Source organism: Electrona antarctica (genome assembly GCF_951216825.1).
Source record: "Electrona antarctica genome assembly, chromosome: 24".
NCBI classification, from domain to species: Eukaryota; Metazoa; Chordata; class Actinopteri; order Myctophiformes; family Myctophidae; genus Electrona; species Electrona antarctica.
Genome location: NC_136803.1, coordinates 28,757,363 through 28,780,334, shown reverse-complemented (window position 1 = coordinate 28,780,334; position 22,972 = coordinate 28,757,363). Strand labels below are relative to the sequence as shown.

At 45.0% G+C, this 22,972-nt stretch overlaps 2 protein-coding genes across 3 annotated transcripts in view; both read left to right on the top strand.

The window, feature by feature from the left end:
• Nucleotides 1-476: 476 nt before the first annotated feature.
• nufip1 (nuclear FMR1 interacting protein 1) lies at nt 477-14,214 on the top strand. 2 transcript variants are annotated; one of them, XM_079495189.1, is made up of 10 exons: nt 477-994; nt 3,079-3,167; nt 3,272-3,373; nt 3,497-3,559; nt 4,734-4,810; nt 5,219-5,311; nt 6,381-6,565; nt 10,865-10,993; nt 12,653-12,882; nt 13,448-14,214. In XM_079495189.1, the coding sequence occupies exons 1-10, from the start codon at nt 685-687 to the stop codon at nt 13,886-13,888; spliced, it is 1,719 nt and encodes a 572-aa protein (XP_079351315.1). In that variant the 5' UTR covers nt 477-684; the 3' UTR covers nt 13,889-14,214. The 2 variants fall into 2 exon arrangements, with proteins under 2 accessions (XP_079351315.1, XP_079351314.1); XM_079495188.1 differs by having other exon boundaries at nt 480-994; nt 3,269-3,373.
• Nucleotides 14,215-19,915: 5,701 nt separating this feature from the next.
• The window catches only part of LOC306917689 (TSC22 domain family protein 1-like), a 56,231-nt gene continuing 53,174 nt past the window's right edge, over nt 19,916-22,972 (top strand). The window contains exon 1 of the mRNA XM_079495985.1: nt 19,916-22,154. Coding sequence (XP_079352111.1) covers nt 20,059-22,154 — 2,096 coding nt within the window. The 5' untranslated portion in view covers nt 19,916-20,058. The remainder of the gene's footprint in view (nt 22,155-22,972) is intronic.

Genomic DNA, 22,972 nt, shown 5'->3' with positions numbered 1-22,972 from the left:
GACGTAATGAAATCACACCCGGATGTGATTTCACAACTGGCTTTTTTTGTACAGAGAAAATGACCACGGTTGCTACGGTCATCCAGTTCACCCGGGTGTGATTTCATTACGTCAGAAATTATTTTGAACATAGCAACCATGGTCATTTTTTTATGCACACAAAAGCCAGTTGTAGGAGTGGTTTACACCACTCAAAAATATATATATATTTAAAATGTGTATATATAAAATCACACCCGTGTGAAGTGAGGGGCGCTAATATGTTAAAGTCTAACTCATGTTGCTATGGTTAGGTGATGTAAAACAAACAGACAAAACAAACATTAAACTCTCTTTATTGTTAAAGTTTGTGTTAGCGACTCACTAAACACACATTAAACTCTGTCAATGTCAATGGCGTTTTTAATGTTTGTTTAACTAAAAGCGCCCTTCAATAATATTAAAGAATGCACTCAAATTTTAATACATATAAATGCGTTATATTCCTGGCCTATGGAGGGCAGCATAGTCTCGCGTAGCCAGACAAGAAGAAGGAAAAGGATTATTCGCGGAAGTGACGCATACACAAAACACATGTGTGCATGAGCTGATAGGAAGAATTCATCAACATCAACGGATTGTATTTATTCATTACTCTACACATCATTGATTGAACCACCAGAGAGTGTTTCATTGCTCAACAACATGACGGAACCACAACAGCAACACTATCCTCCTCCGGACTTTGGAGGAGGTCCAGCATCAAACCCCCTAATCAGACCTCCAACTTTCCAGCACCAGCAGCAGCAGGAGCAGCATGCAGGCTCCTCCAGCAGCAACTTCCACCCCAACATGTGGTCCTGGGGCGGCGAGTCTCCCTCCTCCATGAACCCATGGGACCACCACGGTGGTCCGGGTGGTCCGGGTGGGTGGCAGCCTGGTTGGACCCCACCGCCGGGCTCCATGGGAGGATGGGGGAACCAGAACCACCATGGCCCACATCATCCACCCTACGGTAAGTGATTGCTTGATTGATTGATTGACATTTTTATGAACCCATTGCAGAATGGGTACAGTACAGTCCAAGGAAGGACGGTACAGGTCAATACAAATAACTAACTGCTAAAGAGGATAAAACCAGAAAAATAACTAATACTGACAGGATACAAATTAAACCAAATGGACCCGTTGCTTGGTTCCATTTGTAGACTGTCAGAGATACAGACTTAAAGGACAACTTCATCCATCCATCTTCAACCGCTTATCCGTAGTCGGGTCGCGGGGGCAACAGCTCCACCAGATACGCTCCATATATGGCCAGACTTCCCTCTCCAGAGCAACATTAGCGACTTCCTCCTGGGGGATCCCGAGACACAACTTGAAGAATGAATTTGTGTGTGATTCTATTTTGTTTTGTAACATTCTGGTGAGCTGGTGATGTCATGACAGCTATACCTATATATATGGAACTGTGAGGTCAGATGTAGACATTTTGGCCAGTCGGTGAGTCATTATTATAATGTCACACCATGTCGGATATATCCATATGGAATCAGTGAGGTCAGATTGTAAAGGTATTGAACAGCCCATATACAGTATGGAGATCTAGGTGATGATCCAGGCGTCTCCATATATATGGGTATCATCTTACGCGGATTGTCCACACAGAGAAACACACACACACACACACACACACACATGGGTTGCAGATATGATTGGTTGTTTCAGACGTAGCAATTACCATCAAGCGTGATGGTTCTCGCATTTCAGTCTCTCGTGCATTCGCTGCAAGGCCTTGTCCACAGCCCTGCGTGCCTCCTGGCATATCTTCATCTGACCTCATCACACCCTGTACACTCGAGATACGCTCCATATATGGCCAGTGCACGCGACCTCGCCCTTTAGGGGGTAACAAGACAACTCACCCCTTTTCCGTTTTCCTCCCGGAATTTTCCCCAGTGAGGGGTGGGAGAGGCTGGACAGCTGGAATTTGAATTTCTCTAACTATAAACTTTCACGACAGCAGACAGCCTAAGTACAAATATATTTATGAAAAGCTACTACAGTGAACTCTGTTCACAGAAGTTGTTGTAGGCTATGTGGGGATTATCTGACGAGGTACCATTTGAGAGGGAAAAACCTTACATATACTAAATAATACTAAATTGTTTATAGGGTCAATATAAGTAAAATATAGCCTTTCCACAGGAGTATCTTTTTATATTTTTCCAAAAAGAATACAAACAGCCAATAGCATATTACAAAGTTATCCCCCTCACTGGGGAAAATTCCGGGAGGAAAAACGGGCAAGCACCGGGGTGAGTTGTCCAGTATTCCTTTAGGGCCATGGCGGCTAACTATGAAACTTTGTCCCGACACCAGCGGCGCCGTCGTCTGGCCAGGGAACGCCAGAGGCGCTGCCGTCAGAGACTAGCAATCCCTGTTATGCGGCATATATGGAGATCCTTGACTGTGATCAATATTAAGCCCATATATGGGAATGCCAATATATGATCATAATTGTGACGGTCTCATGATAACCACTGGTTGCCGCAAAGGTCACAGTTAACTGGAATCATGCATTTCCCGTCAGTCAGTCAGTGTATCATTAAACAAAAAACATATGTGGGGCTCAGGTCTCGTGCCCAGGTCTCGTGACTGGTGAGGTCGCTTCTCGCCCCCAGGTGTCTTACTGGTAGTAGGATGGTTCACACACTGAATAGTGATTTAGTTCATTTGCATTTTCACAAATGAAATCACATATCACATATCGAATGGTTCTGAATCTGAACTCTATATTACTGTTGCAGTGATACTGGCCTTCAAGTTAGAGCTGATTTTGAAAGGTTATAAATTCAATAGCTAACCAGTGTTTTAACATTCCCCCCCCCCCCCCCCCCCCCCACACACACAGGCCCACACACACACAAATATAAGAACATATTTGTCATGTTTGAATATCAAACGTCGAATATGAAGCTTGGCTCTCTTCACTGCTCTAACCACCTAGTTTATAAAACTACCACTAGATGCCGCTATTGTGTAAGCTGCTGTACGGCACGGTTATGTTCTCATGCCTGAAACATTTGGCCCTTTCAGGACAAAACTTCCACCGCGGAGGCCATCGAGGCGGGCATCGGGGTGGAAGACCCAATTACGGAGGTCCCAACAACAACCAGGGGAAAAAGGTAAACCAAAAAGTCTGCTGAACAGGTCAAAATATCATGATGTTGTCTATTTTGTGTTGTCTATTTTTTGTTATGCATATAATCTTGTTCTTGACCCACAGCAGAAAAATAAGAAGGAACCAGAATTTGCATATTTTTGTGACACGTGTGACCGGGGTTTTAAAAACCAAGAAAAGTATGACGAACACATGTCTCAGCATGTCAAGGTAATTGACAAACGTTTAATCTACTCATGAATTGCTTTCACACATTTGCGTTGTTTGCTTATGGCATTTGCCACATTATTCATTACTAGTAGCAGTGCTGTGATTTTAATCTTTGTCTTTCAGTGTTCAGTTGGAGACTGTACCTTCACTGCTCACGAAAAAATAGTCAGCATCCACTGGAAAAATGTAAGTGTACTGACTAACTGCGGTGACGTCTTAACAAGGCAGGAAATAAGAATTCCTGACCAATAATGTTAGACAAAAAAATATCCACTGATTATCCACTTGAATCTTATTGTTCTGGCCCGCGTACGTACATTAGCACTTAGCAGAAATTAGCAGACCGACAAGCTCAGCTATATATCATTTTCAGTTTTTTTTCACTTATGGTAAGTGAAGAAGACCTACACTACTTACGAGTAATGCAGCAAAGTCAAATATTTGAAAGTTAGGCCTGCGTTCGTCATCAAAGATACCAATTGAAGCCTGCATTTGGCTTAACGTTGCACTGTGTAACTTTAATATTTTGCCCCGGATTTGAACCCAGTTGCCTGCGCAAGTGCTGACATTTTTTACCAATGAGCTAATGCTTGCTCAGGGGATGAATTGAATCATGACCATCAGGTCAAGATCCTGTGTCTAGGTGAGACCTTTGAGACCCAAGTGTCTCAATAGAAGAGCAGGGAGCCCAAATACAACCATCCCAATTGTATACGTTATATTGTATTAACATACTTTACTATACACATCGGACAAAATTACATTTTTTTCATGTATTCAAAAGTTACATAGTGCCACTTTTAATTCCTTTATTGATAGTGTGACGATGATATATCATAATGTGAATATCATTTTATTTTATTTTTTAAACCAGGAAAACACAATGGGCGATGTTTGTCGACATTAATCATATCCAAACTCCCAGACGATATCTAGTCTCATACCAGGGTATCGACTGTATATCTCTGCTGTCGGGAAACCTCATAACTCCAAAATGGAAATGAAAAATATACATTTTTCAGGAAATTTAGAAAACCTTATCAAAGTTGGTGTAACTTTATATATTGTCAATTACTTCCACGAGAGGGGGAGAGGTAGTGGAGTTAGTTGCAGTTTAGCAGACATTTTGAGGGTCCAATGGAGTTAAGAGGTTTTGTCCAAAGCACTTTTTACTACTTTCCATTGGTTCAATATTTTCAAAACGACACACAGACGTAAAGGGTGTTCAATAGCACTGATTTATGCCAAAAAAAATCTAAAACCTCAAAAATTGAGTTATGAGGTTTCCTCCCTACAGCAACGTTATACTTTATATATATTGCTTAGCCCTACTTTTTTTTTGTCTTCCAAATATCTACAGAACCATGCTCCAGGAGCTAAAAGAATCAAGCTGGACACAGCGGACGAAATTGCAAAATGGAGAGAGGAGAGACGCAAGTCAGTATTAATAAAGGCTGTAATATGAACGCCATAGCGTATTGTTTGTCTTCGTCTTCCATAACCATTGCTTTGGTATCACCTAGTGTGGCTGCCATTATGCAATGTATTGCAGTGCGAGACTGTGGACCCAGTTACCCAATGTCGTACCCAATGACCCTTTTCTTTACCATTACACCACTAGATGGCGCAATTAAGCCATGTTCTTCCATCTCAAATGTACAGTACACTACAGTACATACAGTACGCTACAGTACCTGCTTCTCAAAACCAAACCCTAATGATACTTGATTATATAATGCACGACATTTTCACAGCTAGGACTTGCCAAGTGAATGTTTGCCTCAGGATAACAACGAATTATGTTCAATTTTCTGTTTAACAGAATTCCAATTATGCCCTTTTCAGGAAATACCCGTCACTTCAGAATGTGGAGAAGAAGAGACAAGTGATGGAGGTCAGAGAGGAGACGGGAGGGGTCCTGGAAACTGCACAGTTTGGGTATGTATTATTATTGTGTATATAATACTTCCACTAACAGAGTATGTGTATTCAAGCATTATGTTATACATTAGTTATTGAAAAGCTATTTTTGAAAAATCTTGAAAATGTGGCACATCTTTGAATATGTATTCTTTCAGAGCGAATGTTTTGAACTTAAATCTTTGCTTCTGGGGGGGGCCTGGAACAACATATTTTCAGATGGGGGTCGGCGGCCAATTACATATAATTTTCGGGGTCCTTGACATGAAATAGTGTTTTTTTTTCCAGAAAACTGTCATGATTTAGAAGACATTTTGTAGAATCTGGTCTCAGTCCAAAATGTGTTAATGACATTTCATCCATTTAGGATGTTCTCTCTCTTTCTCTGCTGTAGTGAACCAGGAATAGAGCTCACCTGCCTTTATTAACCACTTATATTATATACTGTACTTAGTTAAAGCTGCTATAAGCAATAGTATGTCAAAGTTTTAGTTACCTTTTTTATTTATTTTTTATTTTTTTGGTATTCAGACAGCCAGCAATGGGTAAAACGTTCACAAAAAAGATTTAGTCTCTGTGCCACAATCTGTGCCACAATCTGCATTCAAAGATTTTCCTAGAAGCGTTGTCATTGGTTGATTTGCCTATCTACTTCGTGATTGGTTAGTCATTTCGACCAGGTTTTTTTTCCGACCAATGACAAAGCTTCTAGGAACATCTTTGAATGCAGATTGTGGCCCATAGATGTGTCACAGAGACGAAAAAAAACTTTGGGAGCGTTTTACTCATTGCTGGCTGTCTGAATACCAAAAAGTAAATGAAAAACAAAGTCATTAAAATGTTGACATAATATTGCTTATAACATGGGTCCCCCAGGTCTCTATACTAGGCCCCTGTCCTGTTTTCGCTCTATAGTAAATATCCTCACTGAAAATGGCCGATCTACAAGCTCAACGTGCTGTGAACTTGTAGATCTGCTGTGTTTACCGAATGCGTTCCCCAGAACAGGGATGCTAGGGGTTCACGTGGTCCTTTTTCAGACAGAGAATTAGGAGCAATAATTCTTTGAACTTAACACCGTTGCTAGGCGAATGAGAGGACGAGGCAGAGGACGAGGCCGAGGAGGCTGGCGAGGAGGTCGCGGGAACTTCCAGGGGGGTGCAGGGGGTGATCCTCCTCTGTGTCCAGGAAGTGGCACTTCAGGGAGGCCCCTCGCTCAGCCCCCCAGGGAAGGAGATCCATTGGGGGCTCTCGTCAACAACAGTGACCCAGGTGGGTGACTCAACGTTGGCTGCAAATGTAATTAACTATGGATGCACCCTTGCACCGAAAGGGAAATTCTTGGCCGAAACCAAATACCGAATATAGGAAACAGTTGGCCGAAAACCGAATATCCGAATATAATATGATATTATTATAATATTATATATATGTTTTCCTACCATTGCTGTCATGGTCGTACCTTAAAGCTACCTGATTTATGGCAAAATAAATGGTTATGGCAAAACTTAACTTAAATAATAATCACTATTATGAGTCCATAAAACATTTATTCAGCTCTTTTGAATACATTAATTGCATACACTATTCGGTGATATATTTTCTGCCTATTCGGGCGGAAACCGAATGGGCCGAAAATGCATTTTTAGCCATTCTCTGCCGAATATTTTCTGCGGCCGAATATTTGGTGCATTAACCAGAAACATTTTTTTGATCAGAGGTTCCCACTCGCCATGAGACTGGGTTATATAACGCTGTGTGGAAACTATTTGGAGGAAAAAAATAATGCATTGCATAACATAATGCAAAGAAAGACATCATGGCGGTCCTTCATGTTAGAATGGTAATATGATTGGTTTTCACAGCAGTGGGATTAGGTTTATTGTCAGCAGCTGTTGGTGCCGCTGTCCTTCCTAGTCTATACCATAGAGTATATAAAAGGATAGAGACTGAACTGGCGCGAAGCTCCGCCCCCCCCAGCTATTCATGTCAGTGGAAGTTGCTCAGTGGCGTTTTGAAGCACCCGGAAGACTGCCGGAAGTACCTCCTCCGGACCTCAAATTTGAGGTCCGGGGTGACGTAGGGAGTGATGGTCCTACATGTTAAAGCCCAGCTGCACAGGGTTTCCCGGTCATGAATCCACGGGTCCGCCTGTAGTCCCTCCTCCTACCACTAGGGCCCAGAGCTTCAACGTTGAATAGCCTCACTGGCCCCTTGGTCTATACGTTGAATTTCGATGTCACCAGCAGTGTTGATTTCGTCGACTAATACTAAAACAAAAAATGTTCGTCGACTACCTTTTTTTCACAGACGAAAACTAAATGGAAACTAAATAAACTAAGCTATGATGAATAAAACTAAGACTTAATATATTGACAATTTCGTCAACAAATAAAAACTAGACTGTCGACTAAATCAACTGTAGATTAAAGTCGACTAAAATCTTATGATATTTAGTCGACTAAAACATTCCAGGTGACTAAAATGTGACTAAAACTAAAATCTAAATTTGCTGTCAAAAACAACACCGGTCACCAGATGCATCAGTAGGCAGAGATCTCGGATTGTCTGGCTATGCGTGACCTCCCACCACTTATTGGTAATCCAATCCCACCCAACCCGCTTCCAATTTGTTGACCCAAATGCCACTGATTGTCGGATCAATTTGTTCTGGTTATGTTTGTTAGTAGGACTGGGTCCTAGCCTGACTCTGGTTATGTTTGTTAGTAGGACTGGGTCCTAGCCTGACTCTGGTTATGTTTGTTAGTAGGACTGGGTCCTAGCCTGACTCTGGTTATGTTTGTTAGTAGGACTGGGTCCTAGCCTGACTCTGGTTATGTTTGTTAGTAGGACTGGGTCCTAGCCTGACTCTGGTTATGTTTGTTAGTAGGACTGGGTCCTAGCCTGACTCTGGTTATGTTTGTTAGTAGGACTGGGTCCTAGCCTGACTCTGGTTATGTTTGTTAGTAGGACTGGGTCCTAGCCTGACTCTGGTTATGTTTGTTAGTAGGACTGGGTCCTAGCCTGACTCTGGTTATGTTTGTTAGTAGGACTGGGTCCTAGCCTGACTCTGGTTATGTTTGTTAGTAGGACTGGGTCCTAGCCTGACTCTGGTTATGTTTGTTAGTAGGACTGGGTCCTAGCCTGACTCTGGTTATGTTTGCTAGTAGGACTGGGTCCTAGCCTGACTCTGGTTATGTTTGTTAGTAGGACTGGGTCCTAGCCTGACTCTGGTTATGTTTGTTAGTAGGACTGGGTCCTAGCCTGACTCTGGTTATGTTTGCTAGTAGGACTGGGTCCTAGCCTGACTCTGGTTATGTTTGTTAGTAGGACTGGGTCCTAGCCTGACTCTGGTTATGTTTGCTAGTAGGACTGGGTCCTAGCCTGACTCTGGTTATGTTTGTTAGTAGGACTGGGTCCTAGCCTGACTCTGGTTATGTTTGCTAGTAGGACTGGGTCCTAGCCTGACTCTGGTTATGTTTGTTAGTAGGACTGGGTCCTAGCCTGACTCTGGTTATGTTTGCTAGTAGGACTGGGTCCTAGCCTGACTTGCTGCATTCCCCGGATCTGAAATGTCACTTCACACATCCGATCTACAAGCTCACGTGTCGCAGCGCGACGCGTTGTGAGCTTGTAGATGTAAAATGTGTAAAATCTGTCATTACGACAGCATCGAGGCCCACCAAAATACATTTTAGTCGACTAAATCATGGGTTTTCAACAGGTGGTCCGTGGACCACTGGTGGTCCGTGGAGGTATTGCATGTGGTCCCTGACCATGCATTTTAGTAATGTAGGATTTGTTGATTTGTTTTAAATGTTCTTTCCACTAGTTGAGAAACCGTGAACTGAATGACATGGTGACCTATGATGAGTCCATCCATGTAGTCATTTGCTGACAAGTTGACAGAACAAGAAAAAAGGGGTTAGAATCTCAAGAAGGGGTGTCTGGTTGATTGTCTGGTTGAGTCATTATTATTAGGACATTTTACCAGTAGGTTCAAGGTTTCTTTATATTCTCCTGAGGGAGAAATTAATCTTGGGACCCCAAGGACCCGCCCTGCTAGCCTGGCGCGGCCAGACTCATAGCGAGGGTTCACTGATGTTTCTTCAGTGAATCCCCGCTATGAGGCTAGGCTGGCCAGGCTAGCGCCCTGCAGCATACAGATACGGATACAATACAATACAACAGTTGTCCCCAGGTTGATTCTAAGTCAGGGTGGTGGTCCCTGGTTCACAATCAGTTGAAAACCCCTGGACTAAATCAACTGTAGATGTAGTCGACTACAATCTTATGATATTTAGTCGACTAAAACTAGACTAAAACTGCGCTCCCTGGATCTGAAATGTCACTTTGCTTGACATTTCAGATCCGGGGAACGCAGCAAATCCGGCTGGAGCCCAGGCTAGTTTGTTAGTGTGGTACTCATTATTTCCACCAGCCAGGTGGCGTTTTACTTGTTTGTTAGTGTGGTACTCATTATTTCCACCAGCCAGGTGGCGTTTTACTTGTTTGTTAGTGTGGTACTCATTATTTCCACCAGCCAGGTGGCGTTTTACTTGTTTGTTAGTGTGGTACTCATTATTTCCACCAGCCAGGTGGCGTTTTACTTGTTTGTTAGTGTGGTACTCATTATTTCCACCAGCCAGGTGGCGTTTTACTTGGCATAAAAGCTCTGCACATTTAAATTAAGGATGTCCGATATAGAGCGTCGCAGTCCCGTCCCCTACCAGGGACCAGGAAATTATTCCCCCGTTCATTTTCCTCATAGACATTTCAAAAAAGTATTTTTTTAAAGACCTTTTAAGCCTCGTACAAAGCCAACTCGAGTTGTGACAAATCATGACGACAAGCACAATTTTTCGGGCCGAACAAATAATTAGAAAGAAGAAGAAAACGGCAGGTTACAACACTTTTTTTTGTTGTTTTTCTTCTTTGTAATTATTTGTTCGGCCCAAAATGTTGTGTTTGTTGTCATGATTTGTCACAACTCGAGTTGGCTTTTTCCATGCCGTAATCGTCTTTAAATAAATACTTTTTGAAATGTCTATGGGGAAAAATGAATGAGGAATTCACTTCTGGTCCTAGCATCGTCATGAAAGAGACGCTCTATTGGCTTCTTTACTGATTTACATTTTTTTCCGATCTTGTCCAACTCTTAATTTCTGATTCCGATGTCAACCAATACTGATATATGTATCGTTTTTCATCCAAACTAATCACAGATCTCCTGCCAAGGAATTAACACACCATGCTTAATCTTATAATAAGATTTTATAATAAATAATACAATTATTTAATGCCTAATTTTCATAATGTGTTAATCTTACGACAAAATAAAACGATACCAATTTTTTTTTTTTATGTTAATAAAATCTAATCTCCAATTTAAACCGAATCAATTGTAATTTTGGAGATTCAGAAACCTCCATTCAAACACTTTAAAAAGTGTATAGTCTGAATGCCTTATTATGTTCTGTCTCGCATATTGCCACGTCCCTTCTGGGAAGAGAAATGATCTTAGGGTGCCGGTGCGAAAGCTGATCCTTTGCACTCCTTCCACGCTTCCAGATTCGGACAGAGAAGAGTCGGGTTCCAAACAGGACGGGCTTGTGGTGGCCCCTAAACAGATGAGCTCGGGACTGGGGTCACTGGTGGCCAACTACGGATCCATGACAGAGAGCGACGAGGAACCCGAGGGTGAGTTTCAGTATCAAAACACAGGCCCCCCAACAGACATGTTGCTCAGTACAAGTACACCCAAAGGGTCATGAGGGACTCTTCGGACTCGCCGCATATTTGAAATGGGGAGACGTTATTTTATTGCCAGTGGAGGGTGGAGCCGATTGGTTTTGTGTGTCAAAAGCGTTAATGTGGGCTTTAAAGGTCATCTGTCTGTTTCCACAATAAGGAAACGTGTTTCTGTTTGTGAAATAATCAACAGTGACACCATTTTAAAATGTGTGTTCACGTTAAGTTTCCTCATTAGGATAAACGCCTTGAGATGTACCATCTCGATATTGAGCTAGTCCCAACATAAAGGCATGTCACAGTCATTACCTATATACAGAGTAGACAAACAAATCATATATACTGTCCATACCTACAAGTACATACAAAAAACACAATAACCATTGCAAGCCTTGCAAAACATCACAGCCTTAGCATTTTTTAAATGTGTTTACCTGAATTTGATGCCATCTAAATTCCAATACAAGTGAGTGCACAAATGTAATGATGAAATGATATTAGTACTGTATGTGGCAGGTTTACCGATAATAAGAACATACAACTTCAAAGTAATAAGACACAATAATCAAACAGTGGGAGTATTAATTGATAAGCCAGTCTCTTACGGACACTAAATGAAAATGTAATAGTGTTGATCAACCGCATGTTCCGCATACATGATTGGATATGCATTCAGTCATGTGCTTCCTTCTGAGGATCATTCAGCACTTGCCTGGAAATCAAGCGGTCAGAAATCATTTGCCTGTGTAGTCTTCAATGACAAGCAGGTCTTTTGCACGCCTACAAAAACCCAACAGGTGCCTAGAAGACCAACTGGGGTCCAAAACTCAACAGGAACAAACTCCACAATGCGAGATAATGCAAAAAAATACTTTAATGGAACGTGTTCTTCTCGCAATTAAAAATCCTTTATTGAAATGGCATTCCTATGAGGCAATTCAAATGTCGAGTCAAAATGAATATTGTCATTGTCTGTCTCATAGGAATGCCATTTTAATAAAGGCTTTTTAATAAGGGCCTTTCTCGGTCCCACCCATCTCCCATTGTTTATATTGTGTTTAGTTTCCAAGATGGCCGCAGCACCAGGAGGGGGTGGGGCGGAGGTGAGTGGGCGGGGTCGACATATGGCCTTACTGGGCTGCATTCAAGACACTTGCCTTGTGTCTGACACCTGACTTGTGTCTGAACACAGCTTTGATGGATGTGTTTAGCCCCCCTCCCCCCATCAAACAAAATGTTTGGTCAAACCATATGGGCTTCCATTGGAAATGCATTGGAGCGGCCATTAAACAAAGACACAAGACAAACGCAAGACAGGTTTCGTGAATTTGTGAATGCAGCCCAGTAAGGGCATATGTCGACCCCACCCGCTCACCTCCGCCCCACCCCCTCCTGGTGCTGTGGCCATCTTGGAAACTAAACACAATATAAACAATGGGAGAAGGGTGGGGCCGAGAAAGGCCCTTATTGCTAGAAGTGTGCCAAGTGTGCCTTCCAGTATAATCCAAAGAGCACCTTCAAGGCCACTCTTTTCTGATCCCCTTCCAGCCCCAAGCAGCATTCCAGGCATCTGCTAAAAGTATCCATACATTTCCTTTTGTGTTTCAGCCATTCCCATCCAGAGAGGCAGCAAACTGTTGCATGAGAACCAGGCTCTCCTTAAGACTCTGCCCCCGTCTCACGCCACGGACGCCCAACAAAAGCCCTGCTTTGGCACCAGCCCTCACACACAGGGCCGAGGAAGGGGGAGAGGAAGAGGGGGCAGAGGGGGAAGGGGTGGCCCGGGAGGATGGCAAGACACAAGGGCTCAAAAACGACGTGCAACCCTGCTGGAGATGGTAAGGAGGCAGAGTACACATCATGCACAATATTTACTGTATATATAGCTTACCTTCATAATTTGATTAAATTATTGAAAATGCATCACAATTGTTAATTGCAATGTAATACACCAACACATCTGTCATATCAAGAAACAATATATATGATCCTCAAATAATTAGTGTGGTTGCCGATAGGCAAACGCACTATTGTTATTTTTTCTCTCTCTCTCCTCCGATTGGACAAAGATTACATGCCCTACTTAATTGAAGGCACCTTTTTGCCCTCCTATGATTGGACAATATATGGTGACATCACAGTATTTGAACTATGAACTATAGGCAGCCACACTCTTTCTAGTTTAAGTATTATTGCAGTGCAGCCATAATCCGGACACATTTAATTTGGTTTGTCTCTGTCCATTAAAAATGTATTCCTGTGTCGATAGTACCCTTTTAAACGAAGTATACTTCCTCGTTTCGTCGTCCATAGTAGTGTGCATCAACACAAGAACAATCTAAATGTTATGCTGTGACACATTGGCATCATGACATGCGGTCATTTTCTCGCCACTGTTTACAGTTACTGGCCCCAGATGTCCGTCACGAGAGGAACATTCTCCTGCAGTGCGTGCGGTACATCGTCCGAAACGGCTTCTTTGGTCTAGAGAATGGACCTCAGAATGGGGAGCGAACGGGGAACGCACCTGCCACCGCAGCCTCTGGCACCGCATCGGAAAACCACATAAATACCAAAACTACAGAGAAAGACTGTGAGAAGGAAAAAGTCGTACTGAGGGAGAAAGTCTGCCCAGTGGAGGCCCAAGATACTCAAGCGGACTTGGAACCAAGGGCGAGGCCGCGGGGCACTGAGCTGGGAAAACAGGTTCTTGTCCTCGACACCAAGGACAATATCACAGATAAAGAATGTCACGAGCTGGGGTCGGCTTCGACAGAGAACGTCATGCCTAGCTCCTATGTTTATGATGATGAGATATGGGAGAGCCCTGGTGCTACCATGTAGAAATAGAAGAAAAAAATACTAAAGGTATGCTGAAATACATAAAACCTTGTTTTCTTTCACTGCGCAAAACAAACTTAAATGATTTACGTGTCTCAGTTCATGACAATTATGTTTTTGTTGAATACAATTATCATTCTTTTGGACAGTGAAGGGAGATAATAGGCACATGCAGTGCCTTGGGTTGGTTTTGAACCAAGGCCAGCTGCGATAAAGGCTATAGCCTTAAATGATTGTGGTATGCGCTCTTTCGCTTGTTTTTGTTTGTACTCTTTATGAATATATTTCATTGTAACTTTTTCACTATGCAAATAAATTACGGTATTTAATCCTTGTGGCGCTTTATCTGAAAATGTGTTGTAACTTAGGACAACCTACATTCTATACTAGATCAAGTCAGGCCAGGGTAAGAAACTTAGTATAATCAATTTTATTCCTCGCCATTACCAATGACTCTCGTGGGAGCGTTGCCCAAGTTTAGGTTGAACGTTTACAGAAAGCATGGCTGATGTGTCTGTTTACTCTGTGAGGATCCAGTGTTGCGCAACGACCTTTGGAGACGGGCTTCGCAGTGGAACTTTCCTAGTACTCAGCCCCCCCTGACCCCCCCCCCCCCCCTCTCTCTCATTGCGCTGCAGGTGCATGTGTCATGTTTACAATTTGCAGTGATGCTGACATGTTGGAAGATTAATGTCAGGTGTGTCTTTAAATATGTATGTGTGTGTGTGTGCGTGTGTATATGTGTATGAATAGTTGAATGAATGAATAGTTTATTTCGGTACAGTTACATGTTTAAAAGACAGTTGTGTTTCATAATCAGGGTTGGCACCGAAAAGGTGTATGCTGAAGCCAAAGCTGCTTATGCCTACCCTTTTTTTTATTAATAGTAACATTAGTTACTGACTGACAAAACAAAAACAAAGTAAGAAAACGTGTGTATATATGTTTGTATGCTGTCCCTTGAGTTTCAACGTGCCCTTTTCGGATAAACCGACCGCACAACGGCTGCTGTCATGGCGCATTGGCGCAATATCTGAAGCGGTGGAGCTTTTTCCCTGGAGGTAGGGAGGAAGAGAGAGCTGTCAGAAGGTTGAGTGATTGCTCGCTCCTACCTGGTTGGCTGGTTGATCCTGCCAGTAGCATATTCTTGTCACAAAGATAAAGCCATGCATGCATGTCTAAGTACAAACGGCTTGTACATTTATACATTCTGGCCAAAAACAATTCACATCTACAGCTGCTAGTTTCAAGGTAAACTTTATTGTCCACAAGGGAAATTTGTCTTGGGCTTTCACCCCAGCTACAGCCACACATAAAACATCAATGACAAACAAAAATACATTACAGAGGAAGACACAACATTACACAATTGCACACATTGTGTAATCTAACCTCACACAGTTACTGCTGTTTCAGAGCCTCGTTCAATATCTTAGTTGATGCTGGTACAAACTATTTTTTAAATCTGATGTACTTCCACTTTGGTTCTTTGTATCTTCTCCCAGAGGGCAGAAGTACAAACTCGCCATTTAAAACATGGGTAACATCACTGACGATTTTTTTGAGCCTGTTTTAATGTAGCCTGCTCATAAATAGACTGCAGAGAGGGGAGTTGTCTTACCCCTATGATCTTCCCTGCAGTCTGCACCAATCTGTTTAAATTTTTGTTTTCAAAATGTGCTACTTCCATACAGTCTGTTCTTTCACCTTGGTAGCAGACACTCACACACTGACACAGTGTCAAGCTGTCACTCACAACCTCGGACAGGCCTATTTATTTATTTATGGGAATACTAGTTCAAAGGTTAACGATAGAGATCGAAAAGGGGGATTAGAATTAGTTAGGGAATGCTTGTCTGAAATGGTGGGTTTTTAGTGTGATTTTGAACGTGGCGAGGGTGTTTGGGCAGCTTTGATGTGAGTTGGGAGTGAGTTCCATAGGGATGGGGGTAGCAACCAATAAGGCTCTGTCACCCCAGGTTCGTTTATGTAGTCATTCAAAACATAAAAATGTTATTAAATGATAAAACATTATTTTAATTCATAGAAAGCCATTGGGAAAAGGAAACCTTTGAAATAACTTCAGATCAACCCAGATGTTTAGTTTGTTTGTGAGCATAGTAGATGCAGTTCAGCATCGCAACCACACCACCAGTTCATGGAGAACTGGTGTCGTCACTCATACCCATACAGGCAAAATGTTTAGCAGGGACTGTTAACAAGATTATTGTGGATATGTATCCCCAGATCTATTATGTATTGTCTTTTCATATAGCATATTATTTTTCACCTGTGAATCTTTCTGCAAGATTCTCATACAGCAATAAATTGCTGTGTCATTGACACAGTTTTAAGGATTCTCATTTGGAAGGCCAGCTGACTAGCCCTTTTGTTTTCTTGTTTGGCCTTTCCTGTACATCGTGTTTAGATTTTTCATTTCTTTCCATTCTAATCTAGCCTACTGTTCTATCTTCTCTGCTTTTTGAGGGGCGCTCTATATACAGGTTTAATGTTTGTTTTTAGTTCAATGTTTGTTTTAAAAACGCCATGGACAATGAAGCTGAAGATTTACGTCATATTGTCCCTCATTACGTCATATTGTCTCTTTATTGTTAATGGCATTTAATGTTTGTGTTGGCACTGTTTGTTTTACATCACCATTACATCACCTAATCAACATGAGTTAGACTTTAATATATTAGCGCCCCTCACTTCACACGGGTGTGATTGTTATTATTATGTGTACTTAAAACATGTGCAAATAAACTAAAAATAAAATATAAAAAAGAGAAATAAAGTCAAAGTAGGCCAAAGTAGACAAGTGGGACAGGACGGGGTTAGCAACTTATCACTTAAGTTGCTATTAAAAATGCCTTATGTCATAGTCGACCACAGGCCTAATATTGCCTATCATTTTGTTCATCATTAAACCCCTCTGGAGTCTCACATTTTGATTTAAAATGCTAATTTTGGTCATAGGTGATATCATATGGCCGACTTGGTACAATGTCACAATGTAACAAACTATCTTTACACCTGGGAAAAACTGAATCCATTCTCTTTGGATCTAATAGTAATCTCAGCAAGGCAAATGGCTTCTTGGTTAGAGTGGGTGACAATGTTATCACACGTAAAGATGAAATTACCTACCTAGGTTCCATCCTGGAGGCTAATCTTTCCGGTGATAAAATGGCCACCAACGTAATCAAAAAAAGTCAACCAAAGAACAAGATTCCTTTACAGGATCTCCTCACTGGTCAACAAAAACACCTTGAAGACCTTAACAGGAGCCCTCGTACAAGGCTTATTTGACTATGCATGCACCTCCTGGTCCCACAGCACCTCAAAGGCCCTTAAAACTAGGCTCCAGACTTCCCAAAACAAACTGGTCAGGCTCCTACTTGGCCTCACCCCCCGAACCCACCTCACCCCTGCCCACTTTGACAGACAGGAATGGCTTAGGGTCGACGACAGAGTACAGCATCTTGCAATGGGTCTGGTCCACAAGATTCGATACTCCACCAAGATACCCATGTACCTTAATGTTAACGAAGTCCACACCCACAACACCAGAAGGAGTGCAACGAACCATGTACAACCCAGATTCGGCACAAACAAGGGACTAAATTATTTTCGCTCCTATGCCACCAAAATGTGGAACGCCCTACCAACAGTCATTAAGACATGCGAATCCCTTGACTCCTTCAAAACCGCTCTCAAAGGGCACCTACGGACGGCTGCAATTCGAAACTGGCCCCCGTAAAATCTGAATCCCCCCCCACCGCCCCCCCCTTTTTCCCTCACTGTATATGTTTATTTTCCCTTTTTACCTCCATTATGATGAATTCCTGTTCTGTTCTTTGTCTATATAGAAGTGTCTATTTGTACGTCTCTAAATGTTTTGATGAATTGAACATGGTGGACCCTATTGTGTAATGCTTAATTGGGTCGTCCACTCACAGTTAACAGCCTTTTTATTGAGTTTGTGCTTGAAATGTACTGTAATTCTGCAAACTGTTAATAAATATTTCAAATTCAATCAATCAATGGGACAGGGCCTCAATTTGTGGGACACCTGAAAAGTCTTCGAAAAGAGGGACTGAAAGGGGGACATCTGCTCACCCTTCCTACAAGTAGGTAGAGATTGGCTGGTATAAACGGTATACATGCCTGATACCCCTATAGCCTACCTGTATTGACATTATTTCTATCTCATTCAGTTTTTGACATATAGGTTTATTATCATAAACCTCTGTCAAAATGTACGTGTGCAAAGAAAGCAGAAGGCACACTATATACCAGATTTTATCTAGTGAGTAGTTATGTACTGTAGTGTACAACTGTACATACATGTTTGTGTATTGTGTAAGTAACACAAAAAACTACAAAATAAATGCCTCATTTATTCTCCGGTCGTACGGCGGTGTCGCGCCTGCGGACAAGCAGCGGATCTGCAAGCTCACAAGGCGTCGCGGAGGCGACGCCTTGTGAGCTTGCAGGTCTGCTGTTTGACGTTGCGCATGCGCGGTGCGCGTGTTTGCATTATATCCCTCCCTTATATATAACTAAGGTCCCCTCCTCTAGCTCTCGTTAGATCAGTGTTGCCACGTTTGCTTATTATACGCGACGTTGGGCTTGTTTTTCTGTAAAGTTGCTTGTACATAAATACCTTGACTGACTGACTGACTGACTGACTGACTGACTGACTGACTGACTGACTGACTGCCTGATTGATTGATTGATTGATTGATTGCAAATGTTATTAACAGTTTGCAGAATGATTACAGTTCAAGGAAAGCACAGTCAGTTTAAACCAGAGGTTCTCGAGTCAAACATTTTCATGTCAAGGACCGCCCCCCCTCCCACCACCATCTGAACATATTTTGTGCCATACAAGATCTGTGTTGTTAAGAAATTTCAAAACTATTCCAAAATGCCACTTTCTTTTTTTCAAATAGCCGTAGAGCCTAGTCGCTTCTATTGGGCTTTTGTTTTTCATAGACATGGTTGCTTTTTTTTCTCGCAGAATCTGGCAACACTGCTCTAGACTAGACTGACAGCCCCGGCCCGTAGCGTACCGGCAATGATACAGCAAACACACACACACACACCCCAGCAGCACGTTATAGCAGCTTAATAACCACCCGGCAAAAAACACGGATCGACGCGATCGGATCGATCGGTTGCCCATCGACATCGGTCGATCATGGATTTAACGATCTCCGTTTGATCCCACCACCAACCAACCATCTGGATCTGGAATCTATTAGAAAGGAAAGACATCGGATCGGGGACGTGTCTGGATGAGATGGATGGCTTGGTTGGTGGTGGTGCGACACACACCGGCCAGCCTGGATCTCCTCCTCCTCCTCCTCCCTCCCATTCTCTGCTGAAGACCACCTAAAACCTCCCGTCATCTACTGCTGCTGCTGCATCTGTGGATATAACATCATATCGTCTGGGTTTTTTCCTTCCGTCTTTTAAGTTTTCGTGAAAACAACAGCCCCAGTGCCATCCTCTTTGGGAGGTAATGAACCGGCAACCCGCCGGGCGCCGGCTCCGAGGAGAAGAAGGAGAAGGCTAGGGTTGCCATTAGCGGTCCAGCTTTAGCTTTAAGCTAACGGCTAGGTAGCATTCTTTTTAAAGCGCAAGCTAAATCATCCATTGTTTTTGTTTTATTTGATTTGCATCACTGAGGTGGAGACGGTCATACACGCATGCAACGAGACAATGCCGGTGGGACACCGTAGACAATCCCAGTGCTGTTATTATTAGTAGTATTATTAGCGTTAGCTTGGTTGTTACACATACATTACATTGATTTATTACTTAATATGGCTCCATGGAATTGAACTTGCTCGGGAAACCATCACGGATTTCAACCAAACCTCAGTGTATTTTAGTTGAATTAGGATCCATAACGACACTGAACAGTCTGCTGCGTCTCTGAATCGCAGACAAACAGAAGTTGTTGCAGAGAAAAGTTTACCCCAGTGACGTCACTGATGTACAATCCACGAATGTGAAAGCTATAACCCTCAACTGTCTGGGTTTTCGAGCCGCTGCCCTTGGGTGGCGTGAGACTCTGTTGTAACCGTCTGCTTTTTTAGCAAATAGCAGACGACAACATAGCCGGCAGGGCAGCCCGCATCTTTGGTCTTTTGACATCGAACATGCACCACCAGGACTTTTCTGGAGATCCAGCCGGGACTGGGAGTAAGAAAATGCCCCATCAGTCGGCGGCTTTCCACCACAGAAGGGGCAGCGCCGGTGCGCCTGCGCCCTCTGCACCTGGCGGGGGCGGCGGCGGCAGCGTGGACGACGGCCCGCCGCAGGCCGGCTCCTCCTCCCCGATGCTTCACCACCAGACGTCGCAGACCGGCGCTCAGGTGAAGAAGAAGAGCGGCTTCCAGATCACCAGCGTCACCTCGGCGCAGATCAGCGCCAACAACAGCCTGGCGGACGACACGGAGAGCTACGACGACATGGACGAGTCCCACACGGAGGACCTCTCCTCCTCGGAGATGCTGGACGTGTCCGTGTCCCGCGCCACGGACACGGGCGTGCCCGAGAGGAGCTCCTCCGACGAGACGCTCAACAGCCTCCACGGGGTCGACACGCCGGGCCTCGTGTCCCCCAACGAGCCGCTGCCGCCGCACCCCATCCCCCCGGGCGGCTCCCAGCAGCAGCAGCAGGCCTCCATGATGGTGAACGGCACCGTGCACCATCACCCTCAACAACAACAACAGAGCCACTCCCACCACCTCCACCACCATCACTCCGACAACAACATGGGGGGAGCTCAGCTTCCTCTGTCGGCCACAGGGGCTACCTCCGGCCCAGCTCCGGTTTCTACAGCCGTGCCAGGAGGACTGAGCCAGTCCCAGAGGCCACCGGTGTTGGATAACATCATACCTGCTGCCATGGCAGCAATCCAACCAGTCGCTGCCGCTGTTGCTGCTGCTGGTGGTGGTGGTGACACCTCTAGCAATGTGAACGCTCTCAACGCGTCTGCTGTGAACGCCTCGGGCGGAGGAGGGGTTTTCACCTGGGTGGGGGGACTGCCGCCGGGGTCTGTCGTCGCCCAAGGTCCGGCTGTCGCCACTCCTCCTCAGCAGACCGTAACCACCACGGGCTCCCGCTTCAGGGTGGTCAAGCTGGACACTAACTCTGAGCCGTTCCGCAAAGGGAGGTGGATGTGCACGGAGTACTACGAGAAGGAGATGGCGGCCGCCACCGCAGCCGCGTCCGAGACCGCCAGGGCCTCCGCCGCCACTGAGACGGCCGCCGAGACAGAGCCCGGGGCGGCGGCCAGCCCGGGAGGTCCGAGCGCACCGCTGCAGCCTCCCCAAACGCTGCTGCAGCCCTACCCACAACAGCCGGGCCTTCCGGACTTCACCAGCCCCCAACCCGTGCAGCAGACTGTCGGTCTGCCGGGCCAGGAGGTTGTTGGTGGTGGGGGGCACATTCTCCAGCAGCCTCCTTCTGTGCCACAGGTTATTATGGCGCAGGGTTCCGGGGGTCAGCAGCCTCCCTCTATGATGCCCCAGGCGCTGTCCTATGCTGCTGCTGCTGCTGACGCCCAAGCCCAGGCTGGCTACGCTCCGCCCCACATCCCTCCTGGCGGGATGGTGGTGGGCCAGGGGGCGGCGGCGGCGCGGCAGCCAGATTTTATCCAGCCCACGGCCCCGTTCCAAACACAGGTGCCTCCGCAGCCTCACATCACCCCGAGCGTCTCCATGACCATGGGGCTCGGGGGCGGCCAGCCGGGTGCTGCGGGCGCTGTCGCTCCGCAGCTTCTCCAGCGTCAGGCCCCCGGCGCTGCCAACTTTGCTCCCCCGGGTGGGGCACAGCCCCAACAACAACAGCTCCACCCCCTCCCCTACGCCACCATGCCATTCCACATGGCGCCCACCCCTTACTTGCCCCTGACGTCGCTGCAGGCCGACCTCCAGCCTCTCCTGGCGCCCGGCATGCAGACCTTCATGCACGGCTCCGGAGGCGCCATGATGAGCCACCAGTACGGCGGCTTGCCTCACCACGTGGACATGGGCTCCCTCAAGTCGGCCCAGCTGGACGACCCCCAGAGACTGCTGTTCCAGCACCAGAGCCTGCTGGGCATGCCCCGGGGAGAGAGGACGGTCACACAGGCCATCGGCGCCGCCGGAGCCCTGACCCAGATGGGGATGCAGGCGGAGGCCAGCGCGCTGGTGGCTGCCGCCGCCGCCGGGCTCAGGACCCACACCGTGGAGGGACTGGGAGACGACAGGTGAGCTTTGCAACGGCTTGACCTATTATTACAAGCATATATACTTAAAATTGTAGTTTTATTTTCAGTTTTGCATCAAACCTATAGGTTAACGTACAGTTTCATGAAGAAGAGGGTTTAGTGGAATATGATTTGATCCATGGAACGTTCTAGACGACAACATACGGTAGCGTACAAACTGCACAGTGCACCGTGGGGGTTTGATTCATTGGATTCTAGCAGCTGTGTGCGTGGAGGCTGCCAACGTTAGAGGGCAAACGGCCTCACGGATCGGATCCTCTAAAGGTCACTTTGATAGTGTTCAGTTTGGCGTCTTCGGATTTCTATCTAGGCACCAGTGACGACGACGCTGGTGCAGCCTTGTCTGTCAGTGCCCTGAAACGTGCTATTCTGAAATGATGTCTGCTGGAACTGCTGAGTCACTGTGTTGCAGGACCATGATGCACTGCTCCGTTTGACCCCTCAGCCCTCTAGGTTTTTGAGAACAGCTTAAACGTGCAGTAGTCTCTGCTCTCTCTCTCTCTTTCTCTCTCTCTCTCTCTCTTAGCCTTCATTAGACAACTGTGGCTGTGTTTAGTTCCGATATCCTTGGGGGAAGCCGCACACAATGGTTTATTCACGTTTCACAATGTCACGCACTTTTTTCACAGAACCGGGACCTATCCGTCGTTCCACTCTGTTTATCCATTCAGCTCTTTCCTGGGGAGAGCAGTTATCATTGTGGGTGCAGGTATATAGCTTCCTAGAAGAGGTGCGGTTCGGTTTTGTGTCTGTCTCTAAATATAGTCTCTGCATGCTGCCCTGGATCCCGACTACAA

Bases quoted from the DNA above. Each gene is read 5' to 3' on its own strand.
- nufip1 (XM_079495188.1), top strand. From the start codon at position 685: ATGACGGAACCACAACAGCAACACTATCCTCCTCCGGACTTTGGAGGA. The intron at 3,374-3,496 runs GTAATTGACAAA...TTTGTCTTTCAG, and splicing joins ACATGTCTCAGCATGTCAAG to TGTTCAGTTGGAGACTGTAC. The intron at 12,883-13,447 runs GTAAGGAGGCAG...CACTGTTTACAG, and splicing joins GTGCAACCCTGCTGGAGATG to TTACTGGCCCCAGATGTCCG.